This window comes from Rhineura floridana, chromosome 9 (assembly GCF_030035675.1).
Source record: "Rhineura floridana isolate rRhiFlo1 chromosome 9, rRhiFlo1.hap2, whole genome shotgun sequence".
Taxonomy (NCBI): Eukaryota; Metazoa; Chordata; class Lepidosauria; order Squamata; family Rhineuridae; genus Rhineura; species Rhineura floridana.
Window position 1 is genome coordinate 113,819,117 of NC_084488.1, and position 26,624 is coordinate 113,845,740.

At 43.7% G+C, this 26,624-nt stretch overlaps 2 protein-coding genes across 5 annotated transcripts in view; one reads left to right on the forward strand and one right to left on the reverse strand.

Annotated features, from left to right (window-relative positions):
* NAAA (N-acylethanolamine acid amidase) overlaps positions 1-12,294 on the forward strand; it is a 35,067-nt gene extending 22,773 nt beyond the window's left edge. Inside the window, exons 7-11 of one of the 3 annotated variants that reach the window (XM_061583394.1) lie at positions 3,532-3,594; positions 5,079-5,145; positions 6,055-6,083; positions 7,556-7,637; positions 9,154-12,294. In XM_061583394.1, coding sequence (XP_061439378.1) covers positions 3,532-3,594; positions 5,079-5,145; positions 6,055-6,083; positions 7,556-7,637; positions 9,154-9,486 — 574 coding nt within the window. In that variant the 3' untranslated portion in view covers positions 9,487-12,294. Of the gene's footprint in view, positions 1-3,531; positions 3,595-5,078; positions 5,146-6,054; positions 6,084-7,555; positions 7,638-9,148 lie in introns of all 3 variants that reach the window. The other 2 variants (XM_061583395.1, XM_061583396.1) reach the window with 2 other exon arrangements.
* Positions 12,295-15,177: 2,883 nt separating this feature from the next.
* LOC133363840 (protein SDA1 homolog) overlaps positions 15,178-26,624 on the reverse strand; it is a 30,829-nt gene continuing 19,382 nt past the window's right edge. For both annotated transcript variants that reach the window (XM_061583391.1, XM_061583392.1), the window contains exons 13-22: positions 25,819-25,877; positions 25,071-25,147; positions 22,951-23,048; positions 22,545-22,621; positions 22,023-22,152; positions 21,398-21,495; positions 20,820-21,010; positions 20,254-20,338; positions 17,111-17,272; positions 15,178-15,713 (exon numbers count right to left, since the gene is read on the reverse strand). In XM_061583391.1, coding sequence (XP_061439375.1) covers positions 15,663-15,713; positions 17,111-17,272; positions 20,254-20,338; positions 20,820-21,010; positions 21,398-21,495; positions 22,023-22,152; positions 22,545-22,621; positions 22,951-23,048; positions 25,071-25,147; positions 25,819-25,877 — 1,028 coding nt within the window. In that variant the 3' untranslated portion in view covers positions 15,178-15,662. The remainder of the gene's footprint in view (positions 15,714-17,110; positions 17,273-20,253; positions 20,339-20,819; positions 21,011-21,397; positions 21,496-22,022; positions 22,153-22,544; positions 22,622-22,950; positions 23,049-25,070; positions 25,148-25,818; positions 25,878-26,624) is intronic.

Here is a 26,624-nt window from a genome sequence, read left to right on the forward strand (position 1 = left end):
AAGGGATGCTAAAAAAGAATTTGAGGAGCACATTGCTAAGAACATAAAAACCAACAACAAAAAATTCTATAAATACATTCAAAGCAGGAGACCATCTAGGGAGACAATTGGACCCTTGGATGATAAGGGAGTCAAAGGTGTACTAAAGAACGATAAGGAGATTGCAGAGAAGCTAAATGAATTCTTTGCATCTGTCTTCACAGTGGAAGATATAGGGCAGATCCCTGAACCTGAACTAACATTTGCAGGAAGGGATTCTGAGGAACTAAGACAAATAGTGGTAACAAGAGAGGAAGTTCTAAGCTTAATGGACAATATAAAAACTGACAAATCACCGGGCCCGGATGGCATCCACCCGAGAGTTCTCAAAGAACTCAAATGTGAAATTGCTGATCTGCTAACTAAAATATGTAACTTGTCCCTCGGGTCCTCCTCCGTGCCTGAGGACTGGAAAGTGGCAAATGTAACGCCAATCTTCAAAAAGGGATCCAGAGGGGATCCCGGAAATTACAGGCCAGTTAGCTTAACTTCTGTCCCTGGAAAACTGGTAGAAAGTATTATTAAAGCTAGATTAACTAAGCACATAGAAGAACAAGGCTTGCTGAAGCAGAGCCAGCATGGCTTCTGCAAGGGAAAGTCCTGTCTCAGTAACCTATTAGAATTCTTTGAGAGTGTCAACAAGCATATAGATAGAGGTGATCCAGTGGACATAGTGTACTTAGACTTTCAAAAAGCGTTTGACAAGGTATCTCACCAAAGGCTTCTGAGGAAGCTTAGCAGTCATGGAATAAGAGGAGAGGTCCTCTTGTGGATAAGGAATTGGTTAAGAAGTAGAAAGCAGAGAGTAGGAATAAACGGACAGTTCTCCCAATGGAGGGCTGTAGAAAGTGGAGTCCCTCAAGGATCAGTTGTTAAAACAAAAAGGGATTGCGAAGAGCTCCAAAAAGATCTCTCCAAACTGAGTGAATGGGTGGAAAAATGGCAAATGCAATTCAATATAAACAAGTGTAAAATTATGCATATTGGAGCAAAAAATCTGAATTTCACATATACGCTCATGGGGTCTGAACTGGCGGTGCCCGACCAGGAGAGAGACCTCGGGGTTGTGGTGGACAGCACGATGAAAATGTCGACCCAGTGTGCGGCAGCTGTGAAAAAGGCAAATTCCATGCTAGCAATAATTAGGAAAGGTATTGAAAATAAAACAGCCGATATCATAATGCCGTTGTATAAATCTATGGTGCGGCCGCATTTGGAATACTGTGTACAGTTCTGGTCGCCTCATCTCAGAAAGGATATGATAGAGTTGGAAAAGGTTCAGAAGAGGGCAACCAGAATGATCAAGGGGATGGAGCGACTCCCTTACGAGGAAAGGTTGCAGCATTTGGGGCTTTTTAGTTTAGAGAAAAGGCGGGTCAGAGGAGGCATGATAGAAGTGTATAAAATTATGCATGGCCTTGAGAAAGTGGATAGAGAAAAGTTCTTCTCCCTCTCTCATAATACTAGAACTCGTGGACATTCAAAGAAGCTGAATGTTGGAAGATTCAGGACAGACAAAAGGAAGTACTTCTTTACTCAGCGCATAGTTAAACTATGGAATTTGCTCCCACAAGATGCAGTAATGGCCACAGGCTTGGATGGCTTTAAAAGAAGATTAGACAAATTCATGGAGGACAGGGCTATCAATGGCTACTAGCCATGATGGCTGTGCTCTGCCACCCTAGTCAGAGGCAGCATGCTTCTGAAAACCAGTTGCCGGAAGCCTCAGGAGGAGAGAGTGTTCTTGCACTCAGGTCCTGCTTGCGGGCTTCCCCCAGGCACCTGGTTGGCCACTGTGAGAACAGGATGCTGGACTAGATGGGCCACTGGCCTGATCCAGCAGGCTCTTCTTATGTTCTTATGTTCTTATGTAATCATGGAGCTTCGTAGGTTGGGAGATGGAAAACGAGTTACGTATTTGTAGATTGAGGGAATATAAGTGTTCCTTGGTGGCTTTTGAGCAGGGGAGGGAGCTCAACTGTTTGGAAAAGGCCTCTAGCCAGAAGAGATCCAGGCTGGTCCAACCTGAGGCTGCTGAAGGGCTGATCTTGTATAGTATCTGATCACTCAATACAGAAGGTGAGTAGCCATTTATGAAAGGCTTGCTCACAGGAAGGGAACCTCCTGCCCAAATGCGGCCTCCAGACCTCTCTGTCTGGCCCTTGGGACTCTCCCAAGGCCATGGATCCCTCTTTAGCCACAGCCCCACTCCCAAGGCCACACCCCTCATCAGCCCTACTTCATATCCTTGCTGAGTATTTTTGCCTGGCTGGAAGACAGAGGGGGTGTGCGTAGAAACTAGCCTTCTGTACAGAGGTATATTTTACATCCGTTGTTCCATTCACGTCTGCCTCTTGCCCCACTGAGCTATGGCAGGTGGCCCTTGGAAAGTTGCCCAGAAGGGAATGCGGCCCTTGAGCTGAAAAAGACTCCCTACATATGGGCTAACTCAACGTGATGCGAGCAGTGAGGTGTGTGTGTTTATGTCCATTCATGTGTAAAATGGAGGTGGATCTAATTTTTGTATTAAATGGGGTGTGCAGGTGAGGGGGGCTCCCTCTCTGCGCTCATCTCTTTATGATCCATCATTTGCGGAACTTTCTCCCAGCCCGGCTATAATTCAGTCTAGGGAATTAGTGTCTTTAAAGTTGCAGGGAGGCAAGACAGCGCCCCCCACACCTGCCCACCTCTATTCCACCCTGTGTTTATACACCAGCAAGGCATATACTTAGGCAGACAAATGTGGGTAGGCCCTGTTGTGTCTAGTCTGACTCCTAAAGGGATAACCGGAGCAAATGTTTCCTTTGCTGTATTTGCCCATTTGGTGAGGAGAATCTAACATTTTATTGTTTGTTTACATTAGGATTCACATCCCCCCACCTTTCTATGCTAGAGGCAAATTTTGAGGTGGTGTACAAAATAAAAATATATTAACAAAATAACGGCAAAAATCAACAAAATAGTAGCAATAAAACACAGCAGGAACAGTACACAAAAACACATAATCAAATTCTGCCTTCCCCATGCTGTTGCGCTCTTCCTCCCTCCCCAATATTTTGAACTACAACTCCCATCAGCCCCGGGCAGCACGGCTGGGAAAAAAAGGCAGCAAAAAGAAAGTCCATAGAATCCTCAGACAGAGGCAATGAAGGGGTCAGCCAGATGAACCTCCTAATTGAGGTGCCCCAACTCATTTAAGATAGCCAGTGTGGTGTAGTGGTTAGAGTGTTGGACTACGACCTGGGAGACCAGGGTTCGAATCCCCACACAGCCATGAAGCTCACTGCCTCTCAGTCTCAGAGGAAGGCAATGGTAAACCCCTCTGAATACTGCTTACCATGAAAACCCTCTTCATAGGGTTGGGAAGAGTCGGAATCAACTTGAAGGCAGTCCATTTCCATTTTACCAGGTTGAAGGAGGGTTGGGAAGACAGGTTTTAAAAAATAGGCCAAACTGATGCAGTGATAAGTATTAACTGTGTCTTGTTTGTAGGTGGTACCGGGTGGAGACCAACTACGATCACTGGACAACCCCTCCTCCTTTGGATGATCGAAGGTATATTTTGCTGGGAGGTGATTTTGTCAAGTGACCTTTTTTTAAAAAAGGAAAAAGGAAAAAAATGTGCAGAATGCATACATGCTTGATTATACAGGAGAGCCACTGCGATATAGCGGTTATGAAACAGCATTATCGTGAAATCTCAGATACCACAGTAAGGTTCTACAGGTGGAGTGGCTGGAACCTCAGGGTTCCACCCAACCTCCTGATAACTTCTTCTTGTGTGTAGGTGGGGTTCTGCTACAAAAGTCTCCCGGTGCTACGTTGTTGTTGTTGTTGTTGTTATTATTATTATTATTATTATCAGCTGCAGCAGCAGCAGCTTCCACACGTCTCAAGGTGATGAAACAACTAAAACAAGATGAAACAACAACAACAAAAAGTTTAAAAACTGCACAGACCAGCAGCACATAAATTAAAAAGTAAATAAATAAAAAGTACATCCATGGCAGAGACCTATTCATCCAGCTGGGAAAGCTTGTCAGAACAAAATGTCTTCAGCTGTTTCTAGAAAGTTCAGATAGTAGCAGAACTAGCATGACATGGTGCCTTTAACTTCCAGAGCTGATCCAGGAGGATACCATGGTCAGTGATATCAAAAGCCACAGAGAGATCAAGGAGAACCATCAGAAGAAGTTCTCTTCTGATAAATCAGTGACCCGGACTATTTTCAGTGCTGAACCCAGGTCTGAGGCCAGATTGAAATGAGTCTAGATAATCACCATATAGAATGATAGAATAGTAGAGTAGGAAGGGACCTATAAGGCTATCGAGTCCAACCCCCTGTTCCATGCAGGGCTGTCCTGCTGCCTCTTGAATGCCCCCAGCGCTGGAGAGCCCACCACTTTCCTAGGCAATTGGTTCCACTGTCCTGCTGCTCTAACAGTTACAATGTTTTTCCTGATGTTCAGCAGAAATCTGGCTTCCTGTAACTTGAGGCTCAGGCACACCTGAAGCTGACTGACCACTGCCATCTCAGTCCCCTTGCCCAGGAATGGGACGTTGGCCACTGAATGGTAGTTATCTAATATCTCAGGGTCTAGAGAGGGGTGCTTGAGGAGGGGCCTTGGCACTGCCTCCTCCAGGGCAGTGGGCACTACCCCTCTCTCAAAGAGGTGCTAACCGCTCCCTGGACCCACCTGGTCAGTTCTTCCTTGCCTTGAAAGGCAAGAGTCGAGAGCATGTGGTAGACTGGACACCTGCAAGCATTAAGTCTGCATCCTCAGGCCGCTCTGGATTCCATCAGGAGGAAGGTTGGGATATACATTCAATAATTAACAATAATAATAATAACTGAAAGTGACCCCGCAAGCCAAGACTAGATGCTGCTCAGCCTCCTGTTTTTTTCCCCCATGGACAAGGAGAATCTCATCTGGGGGAAACATTCAGACACCTCCTTCCTGCAGTATAAACTAGTACTCTGCATCATGAGTCTTGTTCAGCCACCATTTATCCACCAACATTTTATTTTTCTTCTACAGGACTCCAGCCATGAAAGCGCTGAATGCCACTGGACAGAGCAAGATTAATCCCAAGTCTCTCTACAATGTAAGTCCTCTATTTTATTTTATGTCATACCCATTTTAAAAAATTAAAACTCTTGTATCGAGAGCTTTGTGCTAGAGTCATTTTCTGGTGGGATCTTTCAAGGGTTGCCAGCTTTTTGGGCCTGTGGTCACAGCTGCAAGCAGGAGGACCTATTAAAGGTGACACACACAGACACACACACTGCAACCTAGCACATGCTACAATTCTATTGGCTGCAGAGTGCTTCTTTCAAGCCTAATTTCAATGAAATTGGGGAGGGGCAGACCTCAGAGTGCAGTCTTTGTGGGACAGACTCCTGTCTAAAAACCTGGAGAGCTGCTGCCAGTCAGTGTAGACAATACTGAGCTAGGAATCTCAGAAGTTGCCCTATACCGAGTCAGACCATTGCTGCCTCTAGCTCAGTATTGTATGCACTGACTGGCAGCAGCTCTTTGGGGTTTCAGGTAGGAGCCTTGCCCCACCCTGCCAGAAGATGCTGGGGATTGAACCAGGATCCTTCTGCATGCAGAGCTGATGCTGTATTGCTGAGCCTACGTCCCTCCCCTAGATGGACTGATGGACCAGACTGTGGTCTGAAGGCACATGAGGCCAGCTCCCTGCTGAAGCTAAGCAGGGTCAGGTCTGGTCAGTGCCTGGATGGGAGACAGCCTGGGAAGCCGCCTCGCGTTTCATGAAAAAGAAAGGCGGGGTATAAATGTATTAAGGCAGCTTCCTATGTTCTAAACATCTGTAGTTAATGTTTGCTGTGGTATCTTGGAAAACAATTCCCCACCACCACCAATGCTGCTGTTTTATTGTCCTTATGCTATACTTCTGCATGCTGCTGAAACATTTTTTTCAAATTAAGCCGTTCAGAAGTGCTTTTAATTAATTCAGAACGTGGACTCCTTCCACTTTGTTGTTTTCCAGGTACTATCAGTACAGCCGGTCTTAAACAAGTAAGGTTTTTTTTCTTAATTGCTTACTGTGATACCTTTGTTTTGGATTCCCCCCTTCCCCCGTCTTCCCTTAGGTCTATCACTGGCTATACGACAGGGGTAGCCAATGTGGTGCCCTCCAGAGGTTGCTGGACTCCAGCTCCCATGAGCCCCAGCCAGCATGGCCAATGATCTGGGAATGGGATGATGGGAGTTGTAGTCCAGCAGCATCTGGGGGAGAGCCACATTGGCTAGCCCTGCCCCATGGATTATATCCACACCCTATATTTAAAGCACATGGCTTTCCCCCAGAGAATCCTGGGAACTGTAGTTTGTTAATGTATGCTGGGAACTGTAACTCTGTGGGGTGAACTACGGTCCCCAGGATTCTTTGGGGGAAGCCATGACAGTTAAAGTGGTATATGGACTGCCTTCAAGTCGATCCCGACTTATGGCGACCCTATGAATAGGGATTTCATGGTAAGCGGTATTCAGAGGGGGGTTACCATTGCCTCCCTCTGAGGCTAGTCCTCCCCAGCTGGCTAGGGCCTGCTCAGCTTGCCACAGCTGCACAAGCCAGCCCCTTCCTTGTTCTCAACTGCCAGCTGAGGGGCAACTGGGCTCCTTGGGACTATGCAGCTTGCCCACGGCTGCACAGGTGGCACGGCCCGTAACCCCTGAGCCACTCCTTGTGGGGGTGATCTTTAGCTGGCCCTTGACACCCAGGAGACACGAGTGGGATTTGAACTCACAGACTCTGGACTCCCAGCCAGGCTCTCCTCCCCACTGTGCTATACCAGCTGACAGGATGTGTCCTTAGTGACTGTAATACTCCTGCCCCCAGCTCCCATCTAGAGGAAGAGAGACAACCAGAAAAGGGTCGGTCAGAGTCCTCTGCTGTTCCATTAGGGTTGAGGGAAGGCATCTGGGGCCAGTCCATAGTTGAACCGATGAGGGTTTGGTGCCCTTGACTCTGCCAACATGGAGCTGACCCCTTTTGACAATCCTGTTCTGTCTGGATCCCAGCATGCATCAAGCATTTCATTCGTCAAAGACCAACTCAGTCAGGTTGCTCCTTCAACTGTCGTTCACAGAAGCCATTTCATTAGATTGCAGCAGATGGAACTGTGCAGAAAGACCAGCAACTTTAGGCTTCTCCTCTTCAAAGTATTTCCATTCCAGCTGGTCATTGCAAAAAGTCTGTAACTAAAGAAAGAGTGCCTGGGTTTTCTTTTTTCCTGCTCCCACCCCATCCCCTTTCCTTGTATATCATGGCTTTTAGATTGTAAGCCAGTCTTAAGACATTTGTAAGCCTTTCTGGGAGGAGCCTTTTTTATTTTTTCGCTGAGAAGGATAAAGATGCTTTAAATAAATAATTCAGTGTATAAAAGGGGTCTTCCAAATCTAGTCTCTGTTCTATTCAAATTAAAGTTTAGGTTGGAGTGAGAATTTTATGTATATCATGCCTCATTTCTTTTCATATTTTTTACAAGCTGTACAGTTTATACCACTGTAATGAGTGCTGCAACCCCCGGTGAGTACATGACACGGATCAGGACCTTGGAGGGAAAATGTGTAAGTTTTAATATTTAATGCAGATTGCCACTTGGATTGTCAGTTCTCAGACCCATCCAAATACCCAACTTCTCTGGCTGGCAATCCCTGACATGTAACTGCTTTGCACTGGCCAAAAAACGTAGTATTTAAACCCTCCCCAGACCCATTTTCTTGTATTTCCAGAAACGTAGCTTTAATTTGCATAGCGGTTTAACAGTCAGTCCCTCTTCTAGCGACTCTGGGAATTTATAGCTCTGTGAGGAGAATAGGGCTCTTCAGACCGCTTACTAAGATCCGACACTTCCCAGGATTCTTAGGGGGAAGCCATGACTGTTAAAGTGGTATAATATTGCTTTGAATGTATGATGCGGATGCGGCCTGATCACATTGCCTGTTGCTCTTTGTGGATTTACAGTTATAATCTCAGATGGGGATGTACATATCCAGACACATCCGTCACGTTCAGTGTTGATTGGACAGTAGTTGTGATGTTGCACCAACATATTCCATTGAATGTTTATGTTCTCTCTCTTCAGACTACTGACAACAGCAGTGAAATTTGGGTGATATAACTTGCATAGAGGTAGCTATGCAAGTGTGTTGCAGTAAAAATAACAAAGCCTTGTGGCATCAGACCAAAAAATAATATTGGTTTATTCGAAGAGGAAACAGGGAAAAATTAGCATTTACAATTAATGTGAACAGCATCTAACCTTTACTCAGTCATTCATTCCCTAACATCATAGATAGCATAAGACAGAGACCCTAAGGCTAAGTACAGTCAAAGCTGCATGAAATCATACAGAGAAAGAAGGAAATCAATAGAGATATGCATAGACTATACATTTCCTCAAGGATATCAGGGCAGGATTATATGCTTAGTGAGAGCCAGCCTCTCTCTTTCTCCTCCTGCATATTACCACCTGGCCAAGCATCTCATTCTTATCTCTCTCCTTATCCGGTGTCCCAAGTTACATGTTGAGATGATCTTGGAGAGTGTTGTGTAAAATGAGGAAGTTATTGGAGGCCAAGAGGTGCTACCAACTCTTCAAAAACTAAAGTTTAAACCTTTATATTGGACCTTCATTGGACTGAATGTAATTTGGGAGTGGGGATACTAGTGAGTGATTTCGTATAAAACTGAGTTTCCTGTTATATGGTTGTTCTATCTACTAGACTTTACTTCCTTTAATTCCTTTACTTGCAGGAATTGAATTTGTGTTAATTAACTCATACCCTTATCTTTTGTGAGTTTCACTGACTCAAACACTTAGGCATATACCATTGTCTCATTAAAGGGATTACACCTGAGCATACTTGGGAGTTTAAACCTTTCTGTACGACTAATTAATTCTGTTGGTACATGTCTTCCTGGGATTAGCAAACTAGTTCCCATGACTTTGTGGTCAACGCAAGGCCTGTACTATAGAGGTCACTCAAATTATAGATTTTTATGCTCTGATCCATTGAGATGAATCTGAGAATAAAAACTCCATTTTTATCACCCTATTTGTTTAATCTGTACGCAGAACAGATACAGAAAGCGGGATTGGACCAAGATGAAGGAGGTGTGAAAATTAGAGGGAGAAATATCAATGATTTAAGATATGCAGACGATACCATACTATTAGCAGAAACCAGTAATGATGTGAAAAGAATGCTGATGAAAGTTAAAGAGGAAAGCACAAAAGCAGGACTACAGCTCAACCTCAAAACAACGAAAGTAATGACAACAGAAGATTTATGTAACTTTAAAGTTGACAATGAGGACATTGAACTTGTCAAGGATTATCAATACCTTGGCATAGTTATTAACCAAAATGGACACAATAGTCAAGAAATCAGAAGAAGGCTAGGGCAGCTGTGATAGCAGTGGCGTCACTAGGGTTGGTGTCACCCAGTGCGGTAACTCATAGTGTCACCCCCATGGACCTCCTCCCATACCAGACCATACAGAATCCTTAGTAATGTTTTTTGTACTAATGTTACTCGTAAATTGTAATTCCAATATATCACTGCATGTAATGGCAATAGTAGTGACATAAACAACTAGCAAAATTAAAATTACACCTTTAAATTACAATATCATACACACAGCCTAAATGTATTTACATTTACATAGTTTCATGTGGTTAAAGTGACAATTCGTTAAGAAAACAATAGAATTCTTTGTTATGTTTACTCAGAAGTCCCATTAATTTACAGCACAATCCTAACCATGTCTACTCAAAAGTAAGTCCTAATGAATTCAATGGGGTTTACTCCAGGCACATGGGATCAGCATTCCTTTACTCCCAGAAAAGCAGTATTGGATTAAAGCTTTCATATTGGAAAGGTTTTCAAAGCACTGCCCTCTCCAACAGCCCAGGGTCTGACTGCGTGCTACACACAAGAGGAAAAAAACTTTAACCCATATTCTTACTTACTCAAACTGAAGACCTCAAAACCACCATTTTGACGTTGTAATGAAGCCTAAGCACTGTCTGGGTCAACAAATCACAAGCCTGGCTCCCCTTATTGGCTACAATCCTGAAAGGGCGTGATTAGAGGCCAGAGCTTGGAAAAGTTATTTTTTTGAACTATAACTCCCATCAGCCCAATCCAGTGGCCATGCTGGCTGGGGCTGATGGGAGCTGTAGTTTAAAAAAGTAACTTTTCCAAGCTCTGGCTAAAAGCTGCTATACAGATTGGTTAAAAAACAGATTAAAGAGTCATGGGGGGCTGACGTTTTGGTGTATATCTCGGGAACCAGACGATCTAGAAACTTAGTGTTTTTCTTTAATTGAAGCTGAGAGTCCAGAGATTAAGGCAAGTTATCTGGAGACCCAGAGGGGACCCCCCAAAACCGGAAACTCCAGCTGAAAATCAGACACCTGGTAACCCTATTCCATCTTTGCACCCTGATTGACTGCACCCCGACCCCCCCTTGGTACGCCACTGAAGCATGCAGCGGGTTTACAGAGGCAGTGCTTGCCTGGGCTGGAGGTTTGAATCTCCTGCTCTTTGGCTGCAGAGCAGTTTTCCCCCCATCCTGCCTGGGAAGCCACTCAGGCACACAGCCCAAGAGCAGGCAGGGGTTCAAACCTCCCACCTAAAATTCACAGCTGATGAGTGGTCAGGGCAGGCAGGATGGGGGAAAAAAACTGCTCTGCAGCCGAAGAGTGGGAGATTCCTCAAGAGGGATGTGGCTGGCGAGATGGCCTCTGCAGGGCTGAAGATAGCGGCTCTGGGTGTCACCCCCCTCTGATGGTGTCACCCGATGCGGTCTGCACCCCCCAGTCATGCCACTGTATAGAACTAGAAAAGGTTCTCAAATGCAAAGATGTATCACTGAACACCAAAGTCAGGATCATTCAGACCATGGTATTCCCGATTTCTATGTATGGATGTAAAAGCTGGACAGTGAGAAAAGCAGATAAGAGAAAAATCAACTCGTTTGAAATGTGGTGTTGGAGGAGAGCTTTGCGGATACCATGGACTGCAAAAAAGTCAATTAATTGGGTGTTAGAGCGAATTAAACCAGAACTATCATTAGAAGCTAAAATGATGAAACTGAGATTATTATACTTTGGACACATAATGAGAAGACCTTATTCACTAGAAAAGACAATCATGCTGGGAAAAATAGAAGGGAGTAGAAAAAGAGGAAGGCCAAACGAGATGGATTGATTCCCTAAAGGAAGCCATAAACCTGAATGTACAAGATCTGAACAGGGTGGTTCATGACAGATGCTCTTGGAGGTTGCTGATTCATAGGGTCGCCATAAGTCGTAATCGACTTGAAGGCACATAACAAACAAAAAATGCATACCTTCTTCATACCGGTGCATTATCTCTTGACTAATGACTTGCCAGCATTTCTGCTTCTCCCACACTCAAGAAAAAAACATTTCTGCCCTCTAAGCAGGCATTCAGGCCTGTTTCCATTATGAGTCAGAGTCTCTTGACCAAAGTTTTCTTCCATTCCATCCGCAGCTTCTGGGATGATCACCTTCACCATCCACGCAGATCTGCTCCAAATACTGAACTCATTAACCGTGGCCAAGTTCAAAAATGATAGGAGTGAGCATTTGCTAAGCCCCCAAAGTAGCCAAAAGGTCCCCAGTCTCTAAAATTCTGCCACCCCCCCCCAACTTTTATTATATCTTATTAAAACTGATACAGGGACTTAGCTCACAAATAATCCAAAATAAAATGAAAGCAAATCTCCGAAGATTCCAAGCATAGACAGATACAATAACAAGCTCAAGTTGGCATAATTCTTAAGCAACCAGCCTGTTCATGGCTATAGGAAAGGAATGTATTGTACAGTGAGAATTCTGCCTTTTTTTTCACTTTGCACGGGGCACTTGAGAAAGTTAGAGACAGCACAGTTCCCATTTTGTGTACCCCCTTCTCTTGTTAAGCTAAGGGGACCCACTGGAACACCACTACCTCTCTGTCAAATGCTGTCACTGTACACAGCCCTTAATAATGCACTGGACTTGGCTTAAAATAAGACCAAAAATGTTTGTTTTCTTACTGATGGCTTAGTTCTGCTGATCCAAAAGAACTGGTAACCAGAAACTAAATTTTAATTATTTGAATGTTTGAAATCTTATGTCTTCAGGAAGGATTTAAACGTTAATGAATTGTTTTTACTGTTGATCTTGGAATAAAATTATTTTGCTGTTGATATTGATAGAATGGTAAATTTATTTATAAAGCAGTGGTGGCTTGCTTTTTTCTCGTTCTCTCTCCTACATTATTTATTAAATTTATATCCCACCCTTCCACCCAAAGGGAGCAAAATACAGTAGCAGATGATGATAAACTGCCTTCAAGTCAATTCTGACTGATGGCGACCCTACGAATAGGGTTTTCATGGTAAGTGGTATTCAGAGGGGGTTTACCATTGCCTTCCTCTGAGGCTGAGAGGCAGTGACTGGCCCAAGGTCACCCAGTGAGCTTCATGGCTGTGTGGGGATTCGAACCCTGGTCTCCCAGGCCATAGTCCAACACTCTAACCACTATGCCATACTGGCTCGAGCCAGCAATATAATACTGGCACAGAAAAAGCATATACAGCATATTCATTTCTGGGAAACACAACTCAAGGATTTTGATAAAGGGGTCCTTTTACACTTGTGACGTAGCTTCTTAAAAACAAGTCATTTCTGGGATCAGGGTAGTATCTTAATCCCCCCCCCCTTCCCCTTAAGTGAAGGAGGAGAATGTTGGATAGTTTGGAAATGCTGTTCTTCCTTCAGCTAGTAATCCAAATGCCACTTGGAAGTTATGGAGAATTTGGGCTTGAAATGTTAAGTGTACGTTGTTCTGGCTTGCACACGTTTCAGGCTCTAGCTCTGTCAGGAGGCAGATCAGGATGCTCAGTAAACAGGTAATCTGGAAGCAACCCTATATTACCTCCTCCAGATCTGCCCCCTTCTGTTTTTTCTTATTCAGAACATGTGTTCTCTGTTGAGAATCAATTGACCATTTAGTTTCCATGACAACATATTCCCTGTCATTTACCAAACAAAGTGCCTGGCCCCATTTAACCCTCTTCGGTTCAGCTCCAGTCTTGTTATTTAAAGTGGAGATTTGTTTTTTAAAACTCCACAGCTTCCAGTCCGTCTTTAGCCATATCCCATCTTTAAAATGTGATGTGAATTCAGTGCTTCCAGCATGCCACAAACTGAGGCGTCTCCCCCCTCCACGCACACTCCAGAGTCCTTGTTTGTGAAACTGTTTTGAAGTCAGCAAGAAGTGTGTTGCCATGGGTTTTAATAAGATCAAGATGTCACCCTAAGTGTTGCTACCTGCTTACCAACACACTCTGCTTTAACCTCCAAGAGGGTTAAGTGCACTTTGCATTGACCCAGAACAGGAGGCATCAGTGCAAATGGTTGGAAGTAAATTCTGGACAAAGTATTCATGATACACAAGAGGCGGCAATGAATATTATCTTAGCTGGCTTTTCAAAAAGGACTAGATACATTCATGGAAGACAAGTCACCCCAGTCTATGCCTCATGAATTGAAGCAGGATAACTGGAATAGTACCTGGGGTGTGTGTGCTAATGATTTATCATATTGTACCTCTTTCAGTCACTAGATTTACTGTATTTTATTATAGCACAGTGGGGAGGACAGCCTGGCTGGAAGTCCAGAGCCTGTGAGTTCAAATCGCCACTCAGTGTCTCCTGGGTGTCAAGGGCCAGCTAAAGATCACCCTCACAGTGAGTGACTCAGGGGTTACGTGCCCTGCCACCTGTGCTGCTGTGGGCAAGCTGCATAGTCCCAAAGAGCCCAGTTGCCCCCCAGATGGCAGTTGAGAACAAGGAAGGGGCTGGCTTGTGCAGCTGTGGCAAGCTGAGCAGGCCCTAGCCAGCTGGGAAGGACTAGCCTCAGAGGGAGGCAACGGTAAGCCCCCTCTGAACTCCGCTTACCATGAAAACCGTATTCAGAGGGTAGCCATAAGTTGGGATCGACTTGAAGGCAGTCCGTTTCATTTCATTCACTGCTGGGGGGGGGCGGAGTGTGGTGTAGAAATAAACTGATAATAATTGGCTCTACTCCTTTTACCAGCATTTTGCATCAAGCTACTCCCTGCTCCTTTGCTAACCAGTATTTTGGACCTTGGGGTTCTAGTAAAAAACAGCAAAACAGATCCCACAGGTGTTTAGGTCTGCTGACTTCTGATTCAGAGAACTGCCAAGTTCAAATCCCACCACAGACACAAACTCATTTTTAGGCAAGGTTGGACCAGAGGAGATTGCTAAGGCTGCCAAGTCTTGGCATGCTTACTTTGGAGTACAGGCCATTGAACTCTGCATAAAAGGAGAGTTGGCAAGGGCCACAGTTAAACCGCACTGCAGTGACAAGCCTGTATCTTTTATTTCCATCGTGCAAAAATGAGAGCAATAATACTGGCCTACTTTGGAGGGCACCATAAAGGATATACATACGTTAAGAATTTTGGAGAAAAAAATGAAATGCATTATATAAAACGCTAAGTATTCTTATATATGTTAATATGACAATGCCATATACTCTAGGATGGGCAGAACATGGTAAGGACTCATGTCATCATACACAAACAAAAGAGTAAGATATTGTCCCATGAGGCTCAAATCAAGTCACCCTAATTTTATTATATAGTTTACCAGAATAACATCCTTAAGAGGCACCCATGAAAGCACACAAAGTATTTACAATATATTTTACAGAAATCACGTTGTTCTTCCATTTATGTAAAATATTTACAAGTTTGTGTCGGACCCTGTTTTATTCAGAAGTCAATCCCATTGCTGTCCTCTGAGCATCTTTGTCTAGGACTCAAGTAACTGTTCCTTCATCAAGAGGGGGTGCACTTTCAGACTCTTTTGTGGGTGGCACAGTTAATGTGCACTGGGCACTCTTGTCACAACAAATCTGCTTCCAAAAAATAAAAAATAAAACTGTGGTATAGAAGGTGATGGGAATTGCATTAGAAAAGTATTAATTGCTTGACTCAATGTCATAGAAACTGTGCAAACAAATCAGACTGAATGCTCAACAAACAGATAATCTGGAAGTGGCTGTAATCAGAGTCTTTAATCTGTCATCAGAAATAAATTTTGAATTATGTTAAATGAAAATGCAAGTCTTTTCTTTATGCATCCAAGGTTGAAACATCTTACAAGTATTAAATCTAGATTTCGCTCCCACCATTGGCCAGGTTTAGATGATCATATCACTATGAATGAGCAGCCCTTTCATTCCATCCTTCGTGGTGTGAGCAATAAAGCTAGAAAGGCAATAATTAACTACAGTTAACCATATATTGTCTGAACTACAAAATTATAGTTCTGAACAGCCAGGATATTAAAAGCATGGTTTGAAGTTGGTTTAATATACCGGCTTTAATATACTTCAAAGCTGGCAAACAATTTCACAGTTCAGACAAAATGAGAAACTAGTTAATTGCTAACTGCAATGAATGAGCCAGCTCAGACACAGTTCATTTAACACTCTCCAGTCTTGAGTCACTTTTCTTTTATGTCCTCCAGCATGTCAGTGGTTATTTCACCAGCCTTTTCCTCTGTCTCAAGAGTGCATCCCGTAAAGCCAGCTGCAATATCAGAAAGATGTGTATCAGTATGCAGGACAGAGTGGTTTGGGAGATACTTAGGTTTTTAGATCATTTCAAATTTATTTATTTACTTATTGCAATAACTACGGGAAGGATAAATGGAAATACTGAGGTTTGGTTGGCTATGAGGGCAAGAGTTTAAGTAAGCAACTGTGCAGAGCACTGAAACTTCATCGCCTAAGCATTGGAAATCCCAGCTGTAATTTCATCAGTTATTTCCTACAACCTTTCCAGCATCTCTCTAGTCCTGAGGGACAGAAACTTGCATTCAGAATTGTAAAAGGGTGAAAAATGAAAAAAAAAGAAGAAACCAGAGGTTCTGCTGTAAACCACCCAGAGAGCTTCGGCTATGGGGCGGTATATAAATGTAATAAATAAATAAAGAAGGCTAACAAGTTAATCACCGTACAGGAAATACCACAGGCTAACCCCTCCCACCCTGGAAAAAAACCCCTCCTCTGACGCATATATGTTACTCCCAGCCTGTTTTTAAGTAAGCATTATCACCATTGTAATAATTGAAGAATTTTCAGCCTTAAATCAGGCTCCTTCTGGGAAGAAGGGCGGGATATGAATTCAATGAATAAATAAAAATATACAAGACAAGGTAATATTCTTACACGCAATTATTTCCCCCCCAGTAAATAGTTTAGCTTGTTTGCAAGAAAAAGTGACACAACAGAAAAAAAGTTGCACTTTCCGAATGTGACATTTGGAAACCTGACTTCAGTCGCCTCACACGTCCCTTGTATGAAGCAAGTTACAGTGTGTAGAAAGGAGTTGCAGGACCACATTCTGACAGTGCTGGCTTCTCTCAACTCCACCATCCATGTGTTTGCATGGACATCTGAGGCACATTCACCCATATATCTACACACACAAGCTTCCTGGGCTCTGGAACCCTAATGTGCACTGCTCCTTGGGTGTGGGGAACATTTGGCCCTCCAGATGTTGGCAAACTACACCTTTCACCATGCCATTGGCCATGATTGCTAGGGCTGATGGGAGATATAGTTCAACAACATCTGGAGGGCCAAAGGTTCCCCGCTCCTGTATCGTGAAGAGGAATATGCAGGTCTCAGACATTCATATGCGAGTGAGGTCAGGGTGGAGTATTATCGGGGTGTGACCCTGTAGCTCCTCCCCACATGCTTCACCCCTTCGTGCAAATAATGCATAAAGAAGACTATTGTGCCTTATTGAAGTATAAAGTTGGTTTGCAATAACCTAACTCTCTAAGCAAGTCAGTAAGTTTCACCAACATACTGAATCGCTCCTGGTTGAGAAAATCCCTCCCTTTGGGTCTTTGCCCAGATCAGGAATCTTTTTGCAGGTGTGGTAAGCTACGAGACTGAACACAGCCATGAGCCACTTGCCTGTTTCTCCCTGAATGAACGCTTATTTTTCGACCGGACGTTGTGGCTGTATCGCATCATCATGAAATTCTTTTGCTTTTTCTTCTCTTTGTTGGTGGAGCTGGCAAAAGGGTTGAGCTTAGATTTCTTTTTCACAAATTCTTTTCTGTCCGTCTTGCCAGCCTAAAAGCGAAGGAAGAGGAAAAAGAAACAGCTAGAACTCATCCATTAGCCTATTCTCCTATTTACTTATTTTAAAAATACGTATAAAGCGCTTTGCAGCCAAAGGCATCAAATCCCAATGCATAATCATAAACAAAAAGAATTCAAACACTCAAGTATAAATCACATCACAGAAGTGCAGTACTGTAAATGCTTCAGCAGCAGAAGCTAAAAAAAAAATCCATTCTGGGGTGCAGCAATTAATCTGTATCAGGGATGGTCAACCTTTTTGAGCTCAAGGGCTACATTCCCTTCTGGGCAACTGTCAAGGGGTCAGATGCTAGTGGAAGGGACAGAAGCAAAAGGGGGCAGGACAACAAATGCAATTTTTGTACCTTTGTACAGTAGGGTAGTTTCGAAACACACTCACGCACCCGTTTATTTTCCATACAGGCAAGCAAGATATATTATCAGAGCTCTAAGACACATTCTAGCCTGACAAAAACATCCAATGAGGGTGTGAAGCAAGGCCAGCGAAAGGTGTGGCATGGGAAATAGAGTGTGGCTGGGGAGAGAGGGAGCGTCCCAAGAGCGAGAGAGGCCTGGAAGGGTGCATTTGTGAGACTTCCCACCCTTGATCTACATCAGATGTGGGGAATCTTTGGTCCTCCAGATGTTGCAGAACTACAACTCCCATCAGCCCCAGGGAGCCTTGCCAACGGCTAGGGATGACAGGAGTTGTAGTTCAACAAAGCTGGAGGGCCAAAGGCTCCCCACACCTGATCTGCAATGACTATTCCGTATTCTCTGAAACGCTAACAGGACACATGTCCGTGGTCCTGGCAACCAGCCTTTGGAAGCCATATCCACCAACCACACTTGAGATGAAGGACGGATGGGGAACAAAGTTACCCCAGCTTACTTGGAAGGGAAAGCAGGTCGATGGAGGATGTATCTTTTAAACCAGGGATAGGCAACCTGTGGCCCTCTAGACTGTTGGACTTCAGCTCCCATAAGCCCCAGCTTGCTTAGCTAATGGCCAGGGATGATGGGAGCTGGAGTCTAGAAACATCTGGAGGGCCACAGGTTCCCCACACCTCAAGCATGCAAGTCAGTAATTCATCTGCACATGACCATACATGCAAAAGCTCCATAAGATTTTGGAAAAACAAGAACAAGGTTTACATGAATTGTCCATGCCTAGAGTCCATGGAAATGCAGGACATAGCAGCGCATGCCGGAATCAGTTTTCTGAGAATCTTAGCTACTATTTAAAGAACAAAAATGAACTCTCTAGGCCACAAAGTTTTGAATGAAAGGTGGTGGGCAAAGTCTGCTGAACTCTCGAGCCAGAGAAGTGACTAGATAAGGTTTTTCAGTTGTTGGGAGAGTGAGGCTTCAGGGTCCTTGCCACTCCCATAACTAGCAAAATTACAATTATGCAAAACAGTAAAGATGGCAAAATTGGGCAAGAGAAGTTACACAAATCTGATCAAGTTGCATTATGTACACCGATTGCTAAATTCAGCCTCTCTTGTCACAAACGAACTAAAGGGGTGCAGAAATTTATTTATTTTTAAACCCAAACTCTCAAGAGGCCTGAATACGTTCAGCTATCTATCCTTTCAGTGCCGGTCATGTCAAGGTTCTCACTGTTTCTAACTGGCTTCCATTTCCACTGCGCAACTAGAAGAAACTTCAGGTTCTTCCATTAAGTCACACTTGATGGCCTTGCCACACCTATTAACCCCCACCTAAAGCCACGTCTACTCCATCAACCAAACACAGTATTGCAAGTTAAGACTTCTCCACTTGTACCAGTTAAAGGTGGCCTCGAGGCGAACAAACACTTTGGAGAACACACACACACCTCCTTCCTAGCACACAAGAGGCATTATCAGAGTTCAAGGGCAAATTCCAGCCAGGCAAACACAAAGTAGAGTCAGTGAGGGTTGCTGCCTAGGGAGAGTTCAGAGGGCCAGATAGAGATGGCAGGAGGGCCACATTTGGCCCCAGGCCTAAAAATCCCTACCTCTTTTTCTAGATACAGGAAGTGTGGTGGGTGCTGTTAGGAGAAAAGGAATAGAAATAGGGAGGGAGGCTGAGGCCTCAAGGGGTAGAATGGCTGAATGAAAAGGGCCAGAGAGCTGTCAGTGATTTGGGAAGCATTGCTCTAAAATAGCCTTTCTCAACCAGTGTGCCTCCAGATGTTGTTGGACCGCAACTCCCATCAGCCTCAGCCAGCATTGCTAATGGTCAGGAAAGATGGGAACTGTAGTCCAGCAACATCTGGAGGCACGCTGGTTGAGAAAGGCTGCTCTAAAGGATGAGTGAAAGAAGCAGCCTGAAGGAAAGAAAGGGAGACAGGCAAGGAATTGATCGCCAAGAATGGGGGCTGGAGGCCCGCACATGGAGCAAAGGGTGGGAAGGTCTGAGTGCTCTTGGCGTGAAGGATTAGACAGGCTGAAGGAAGGAAAAAAGAAAACGAGCCACTGAAGGGTAGAAGGCCGCTGTCCAGGAGTGCTGAAGGGGCAAAGGGATTGTTGAGTTTTCTCATGTATTTATTTGAACTAATCCAGCAGACTGGACGTAAGATTGTAAGAAGAGCCCTGCTGGATCACGCTTATCTAGCCCAGGATCCTGTTCTCACAGTGGCCAACTAGATGACTGTGGGAAGCCAGCAAGCAGGACCTGAGCACAACAGAATCCTTCCCTCTTGTGCTCCCCAGGAACTGGTTTTGAGAGGCACACTGCTTCCAACAGCGGAGGTGCAACACAGCCATTGTGGTTAGTAGCCATCGATAGCGTCATCCTCCAAGAAGCTGTCTAATCCAAGTTGTCTTGTAAAGCCATCCAAGGTGATGGTTGTTGCTACCTCTTGTGTGAGTGAATCCCACCATTTACTTCTTCACACAGCTACTTCCTTTTGTCCGGTCTTTAATCTCCCAACATTCAGCTTCACTGGGCCAGCCCCAAGTTCTAGTCTGAACAAAACATCTCACCATTGCTGTGGCCAGTCGCGTCTCTTTATCTGACTTGGGTTTCTTATGAAGATGCTCGATGTCCCTGAGTGAAAGCAGCTCTCCCCTGAAAAGAACAAACACAATAATATTGCCTCATGTGTCAGCTAAGGAACATTTACTTCACAATTAGGACTGTGCAATATGTTGCAACCTACATAAAAATCTGGCAGCTGCATTATCAGGTTGGTTCTGGGATCTCATGAAAGACTGCCCTTATCTGCCCAAACTCTACAAGCTGGTAAAGTCGCTATTGCTCCCATTGCCCTTACAGCACAGGGACTGTGTATGTAGTGGTTAGAGTGCTGAATTAGGACTTGAGAGATGGGTGCTCAAATCCTCATTTAGCCATAAAGTTCACTGAGTGACCTTGGACCAGTAACTACCTCTCAGTCTAACCTACCTCACAGGGTTGTTGTGAGGATAAAATGAGGAGAGGGAGTAACGTGTACACCATCTTGAGCTCCTTGGAGGAAAGCTGGGATAAAAATGTAATAACCGATAATAAATAAGATAAAAAACAGTGTGCCTGAGTTCCATGCTTTTACCTGGGCTCCTCTTCACTCTCTATTTCAACAAGTTTCCTCTTTGCAGCCTTGCCAGGTGCAGACTTGAGTTCTTTGCTCAGCTGGGCAAGGCGGATTTTCTGGAAATCTTCCTGGGAGAGGAGCCTGCTGGTGCTGACAGCTGCTGCTTTGGCCTTCCGTTCTTCCATGGGCATGTGTACAATTTTTTCAACCTATAAAGTGAAGGTGCAGATGAAATTTGAGCAAGGAGAATGGAGTCTTGTGTTCAGGGACTCCCATCATGTTGCACATATATGTGCACACTCCCTCTCTCCCCCACTTTCCCCCCCCCATGCACACACACACACGAACAGGGAACCTCCAGAACTGAGAATTCAGACCATGGAGGTCTTGCCAGGTTCCTGTTTTCAGATCAAACACACCAGCCTTGGGAACCCATTGACCCACTGATTTAAATCCATTTTACTGCCAATGCTCCCCAGATTCTTTACAAAATGCTACCGTTAAAGTGTGGAAATGCACACAGCAAGCTACATGATGCTTAAATTTTGAAGATATCTGGCAAAAATGCATGGACAAAAACAGCAACAACATCCTACTAGCTCTTGCTGTTCCTCATCTGAGGAATGATGCACATCAATCCATTCTCCATCTTCACCATCTTCCTCCTCATTAGAACTGGCAGTCTCCCAGCCATCTGCAAAGGGGCAAAAAGAGGGAACATTCTCAGGAACCTAGCGTGCTCCCATTTTCAAAATGAAAATAAAACAAGATCTAATCCCAGACATTTCCCGAGCCTCCCTACTTCACATACAGAATCGTTAACACTTGGATAACGAACCACTGACTGTTTGCAATGCATTTGCAAAAATTCACAAAATCTATCCTGAAACAGATCAAACTGGCTTGTTCTCCCTAGCACAGGGGCTGCTGATATGGCTCAACTGGGGGGCGCATATGCACCCATAGAAAATCTTCCCTGGTGCCCACAGGGTCACCTCCCCCTGCTGTAATTAGACTTGAAAGAAACATTCTATTTAAATAAATTTATAGCCAACAAAATAGGTTGTCGGTTGCGTGTATGAGGTGTCCATGTAAGTTTCTCTGGTTTGCAAATGTACCCATGGACCTATAACAGTCGGCAACCCCTGCTCCAACACATTTTGTACCCCAACCCAAACTTTATCAGCAGCAACTCTCTGTGAAAGCAAAAGCAAAACTGACCTTCTTCCACCTTTCCATCTCCTTCCTTATTCTCAAGTTCCAGGACTTCTGCTCCTGGAATATAGTCCTTGGCATCCAACTCCCCATATTCATGGATTTTGGCTTCTGATGTGGCTTCTGTTGGTTTACCCTAAGCACAATCCAAATGTTTGTTTAGAAAGGAGCAATGTATTCTAACTATAAACTGCATGGGATTTGTCTAGCAAAGCATTTATTTCAGACAAAGGCTGGAAGTCCACAAGATGTAGTGATGGCCACCAACTTGGATGGCTTTCCATTTTCCTATATTCTATGGAGTGAAACTCCTATTTTTCAGGAAAAGCTCTCTGTGTTGCACTCCATGGAAGCAGACAAGATCAGTAGGTCACTGATCAATCCCTTCTCCCAAGAAGTTCAAACCAACATATAACTGTACCTCACTCTTTCATTTAGCCTAAGAGGATAACATTCCAAAGATGCACGTTATCAAGGTTTCACAAGTCAATTTTTTCACCAGCACTGAAAATACAAGGCATTATTTACCCGGAATTTTTTCTTCAACATCTGTGGATTCAGTGACCGAAACAACTGTATCAACGTTCTTGCTGACATCATTACATCTGCAGAGGAAAATTGGTAGAGTTGGAAGATGCTCTCAAAGTAGGATTAAGACCGATCGTAAGGCACACTTTTTAAATTAAGCTAGCTTTTTTCTTGGTGGCTGCTTTCCACTTTCCACAGAAACAAATTAACAGAACACTCAAACTCAATAAAATAAAAAATAAAATCAGAGTCACAGAATACATGGAATCAAATAAATTCAACAATTCTTTGTATATGCAGCCAGCAATGCGGTACAATGTAAACAGAACAGACTCCTAGTCCTTAAGAGGCAATTTGAAGGGGAACCTAAAGATGCCCTTAAGTATATGTAAAGCAGCATACTTACTTTTATTTTTATGAGATTTGTACTGTGCCAGGTCTTGAAGCAAGTCTTCAGTCATGGCCAGAGGGCATCTAGCAGATATCTCTTTAATAGCATTAATCCTGGACAAATTAGACATTTTAACACATTAGAACAAAACAAAATGTGCACTCTTGTTCTTTTTATACTGTACACTTAAAAGAAATAAAACTTGGTGCCAAAGCAACCAAAGTTCTCCTCCATAAAAAGCTGGATTCTGCAACCTGTATAGGCAAATCCATTTATTCTGCTTCTGCCAGTCGTGAGTAATGGTAAATTGCTATTCAGGGCATTGAAACCCCACCTCCTGGAAACACTCTCAACCCTGCCAGTGCTTCTGAGTCTACCAGCAATTTGTCGTGCTACACAAATGCAGAATTCATCATCCTGAGAATCCCAGCTTTCATTTTGTTTTTAAAATTCAGGGTTCTAGTCCTCAAAAATGGGCTAGAAACCTAAATTTTAAGAAAATGAAAGCTGAGATTTTCAGGATGGTAAATTCTTAATTTGAGTAGTGTGACTGTGAAGCAACCACCGGAATACCCCATTCATTACATAAGGCTCACCAAACTTCTGAATTTCCCTCTCAACCTTCCTGTGTTGCCCCTACCCTGCCATAACAACTTTTGCTGCTGCTTATGTTGTGCTGTCAGTTCCCATCATACAGACATGCTAGATCCTAGAATGGCAGGTAGAAGAGCATGCTAGCCTACCCCAAATTTGAGCAACACCAGTGAATGCAAAATATGGCACATCTGAACCACGAACTGTGGATGACAGATCTGGTGGGGTTTGGTGGAGTAACCCAGGCAGACCTACACAATCCCCAGGTCTCAACAGACAACACAGATCTGATGCACAAGCAGGTGTGCCATATTACAGAGCTTGATGTGAGCAGCAGCCGCCCCATTTCCCAACACTTAGAGGAGAACAGAGTGAAACCCTTGCTCACATCAGAGCCCCACAAAGTTTAGAATTTAAAAATTGAAACATTACAAAAACTAGTAAGAGCAATGGGTGGTATTCAGTGCTAGTCCTACTCACAGTAGACCCACTGAAGTTAATAGGCACGACTAACTTTTGTTGTTGTTACGTGCCTTCAAGTCGATTACGACTTATGGCAACCCTATGAATCAGTGACCTCCAAGAGTATCTGTCATGAACCACCCTGTTCAGATCTTGTAAGTTCAGGTCTGTGGCTTCCTTTATGGAACGACTAACTTAGGTTCATTAATTTTAAAGGACCTACTCTGAGTAGGACTTAGCTGAATACAACCCAAAAGAACTTTAGGAACACAGAAGGTCCCTTATACCGAGTCAGACCATTGATCCATCTAACACGGTATTGTCTACACTGACTGGCAGGGCTCTCTCCTCACGTTCTGACCAGGAGTGTCTCCCAGGCCTAACTGGAGATTGAACCTGGGCCCTTCTGCATGCAAAGCAGACTGAGCAATGGGCCTTCCCTTTGTACTTTAATAAAGTACAAGGCAAAACTAAGGACCAAAATACTAAACCAGGAAACAAGCCATTCTGCCTCTTCATGACGGAGGCCATTTATACATTTTTCTAACTTCCGGCAACACTAGCTCAGAAACGTTTTTTATCTATTTTATTTATTTATAAAAATATTTCTATACTGCTATTCATAAAAAATCAGAGACGTTTACAACAGATATAAATACAAATAAAACCATATAAAAATTTAACATCGGAAATCATTTAACTATTGCAGAAGGACATCTTCTCAAGTGCCAGCATAAGCCTAGTGACATAGAAAAGTTTCCACCGGGCATTTTAAAGTCAGAACAGAAGGTACCAGCTGAATCTCTATCGGCAGAGCATTCCACAGGACTGGGCCAATGATATTAAAGGCTCGATTTCTTGTTATTGTCAAATAAGCCTCACCAACTCAGGGGACGCCCAATGAAGCTCCTGCAGATAAACTCAGTGATCGGGCTGGGATATAAGGGTTTAGGCAGTCCAGCTGCTTCCAAAGGGCTGGGCCCATCATCCAGAAGACCCAGCTCTGTATAGCTACTTCCCACCCACTGTAATGTGCACCCACGTTCACTGACTCTTCTAAGCTTTAGAGTTTTACTTACCCGACAGTCATCACTTCTCCAGAGTTTTTATCTGTGACAAAGTTGTTGGCTATCGTCATCAGCACTGACTGGATAATCTATCCAAAAGGAAACAAATATATTAGATCTAGATTTCCAACACTAACATTTTAATTACATCCAGCATCACCCATGAATATACAAATGCACTCAAAGCTGGGCATATGATTTACCCTCCTCCTTTAAGGGTTCAACTGGCAGATAAGGAGGCAGCATCTTTTGAAGTTGGCATGTCTCAGGCAAACCACAGTCAGCATTAACAACAGTTTGTCGGTTTGGATGAAAATCGCAAACTGGGGAAGTAAAAGATTACAAGCTCCTCCTCATAGCCACAGTGAAAGAGTAATGGAGCAGGAGCAAAGAAGAAGTGTGTGAGCCCAAGGCCGGTTCTTGTCATGCTAAACAATGGTTTGAAATGACATCCAGACATGGCCAATGAAAGCCTTAAGGCTCAGGAATTACAGTATATCCCTCCGCCGTACCCCAGCCTTTAAAAAAGTCAATGCAATTTTGAAAGCATGCCTGACTAGGGTTCAAATCCCGACTCAGCTATGAAGTTCACTGAATGACCTTGGGCCAGTCACTGTCTCTTATGCTAATCTACCTCACAGGGTTGTTGTGAGGAAAAAGCATTGAGGGGGAGAACTAAGTATGCCACTTTGAGCTCCTTGGAGGAAAGGTAGGATATAAATGTAATAAACCCACCAATAAATAAAACAAGAATTCTCACCTCAGGTGAGACAAGCTGATGAGAAGACTGTGCAGCAAAGAGAAGAATCTTGGTAACTTCTAAAAAAAAAAGCCAAAAAGAAAAAAGATGGGTTCAGACATTTGAAAAATACATATAAACATCCAAATTAGGGTACCCCAAAAACTGATGGAATACTGCAGACTATATGCAAGCGTGTATGTGTAGGAAGCAGCAGTAGCCTCACTTTTACAGCTGTCTCCCCAACTTAAGCTTGTCGGTTTTCCAACTTGGGATTTTTGTTCGAGACGCAACTGCTTTGAGTTTTTTTTTGTTTTTCTTAAGGTTCATCTTTCTTTTTCAAAAGAACTTGACAGAGCTAGGAAAAGAAAATATAAGCTACAAGTGGGGCACAGGAGACAGTCGGCAGAAAGAGCCTCGCTCTCCCTCCCTCTGCAGAGTAATGGGCTGCTGATGGGAGTCAAAGAGGGGAAGGAGTGGATGAAGAGGAGTCAAGAGGTTTAGCAGGACTTTTTTTGAATTTGGAATTGGGCCGGTCATTTTATTGTACAGTGTGCTCATTCTGCACTTGTGAGGGATTGATCTTTCGGTGTGGCCGCATCTATTCTCTGGAACTCCCTGCCTATTAATGTTTGCCAAGCACCTTCATTGCATTGTTTCCAAAGCCTGCTAAAATGTTCATTTCGTTTAGGCAAGTGAACCCCGACATGCAATTCTATGATGTGCATTCACTTGATCTGTGTTTTGCTGATTTTATCATGTCTATTTGTTTTTAAAGTTTGTTGATTTTATTGAGATTTTCTTGTTTTATTGACAGTCTTGGAGAA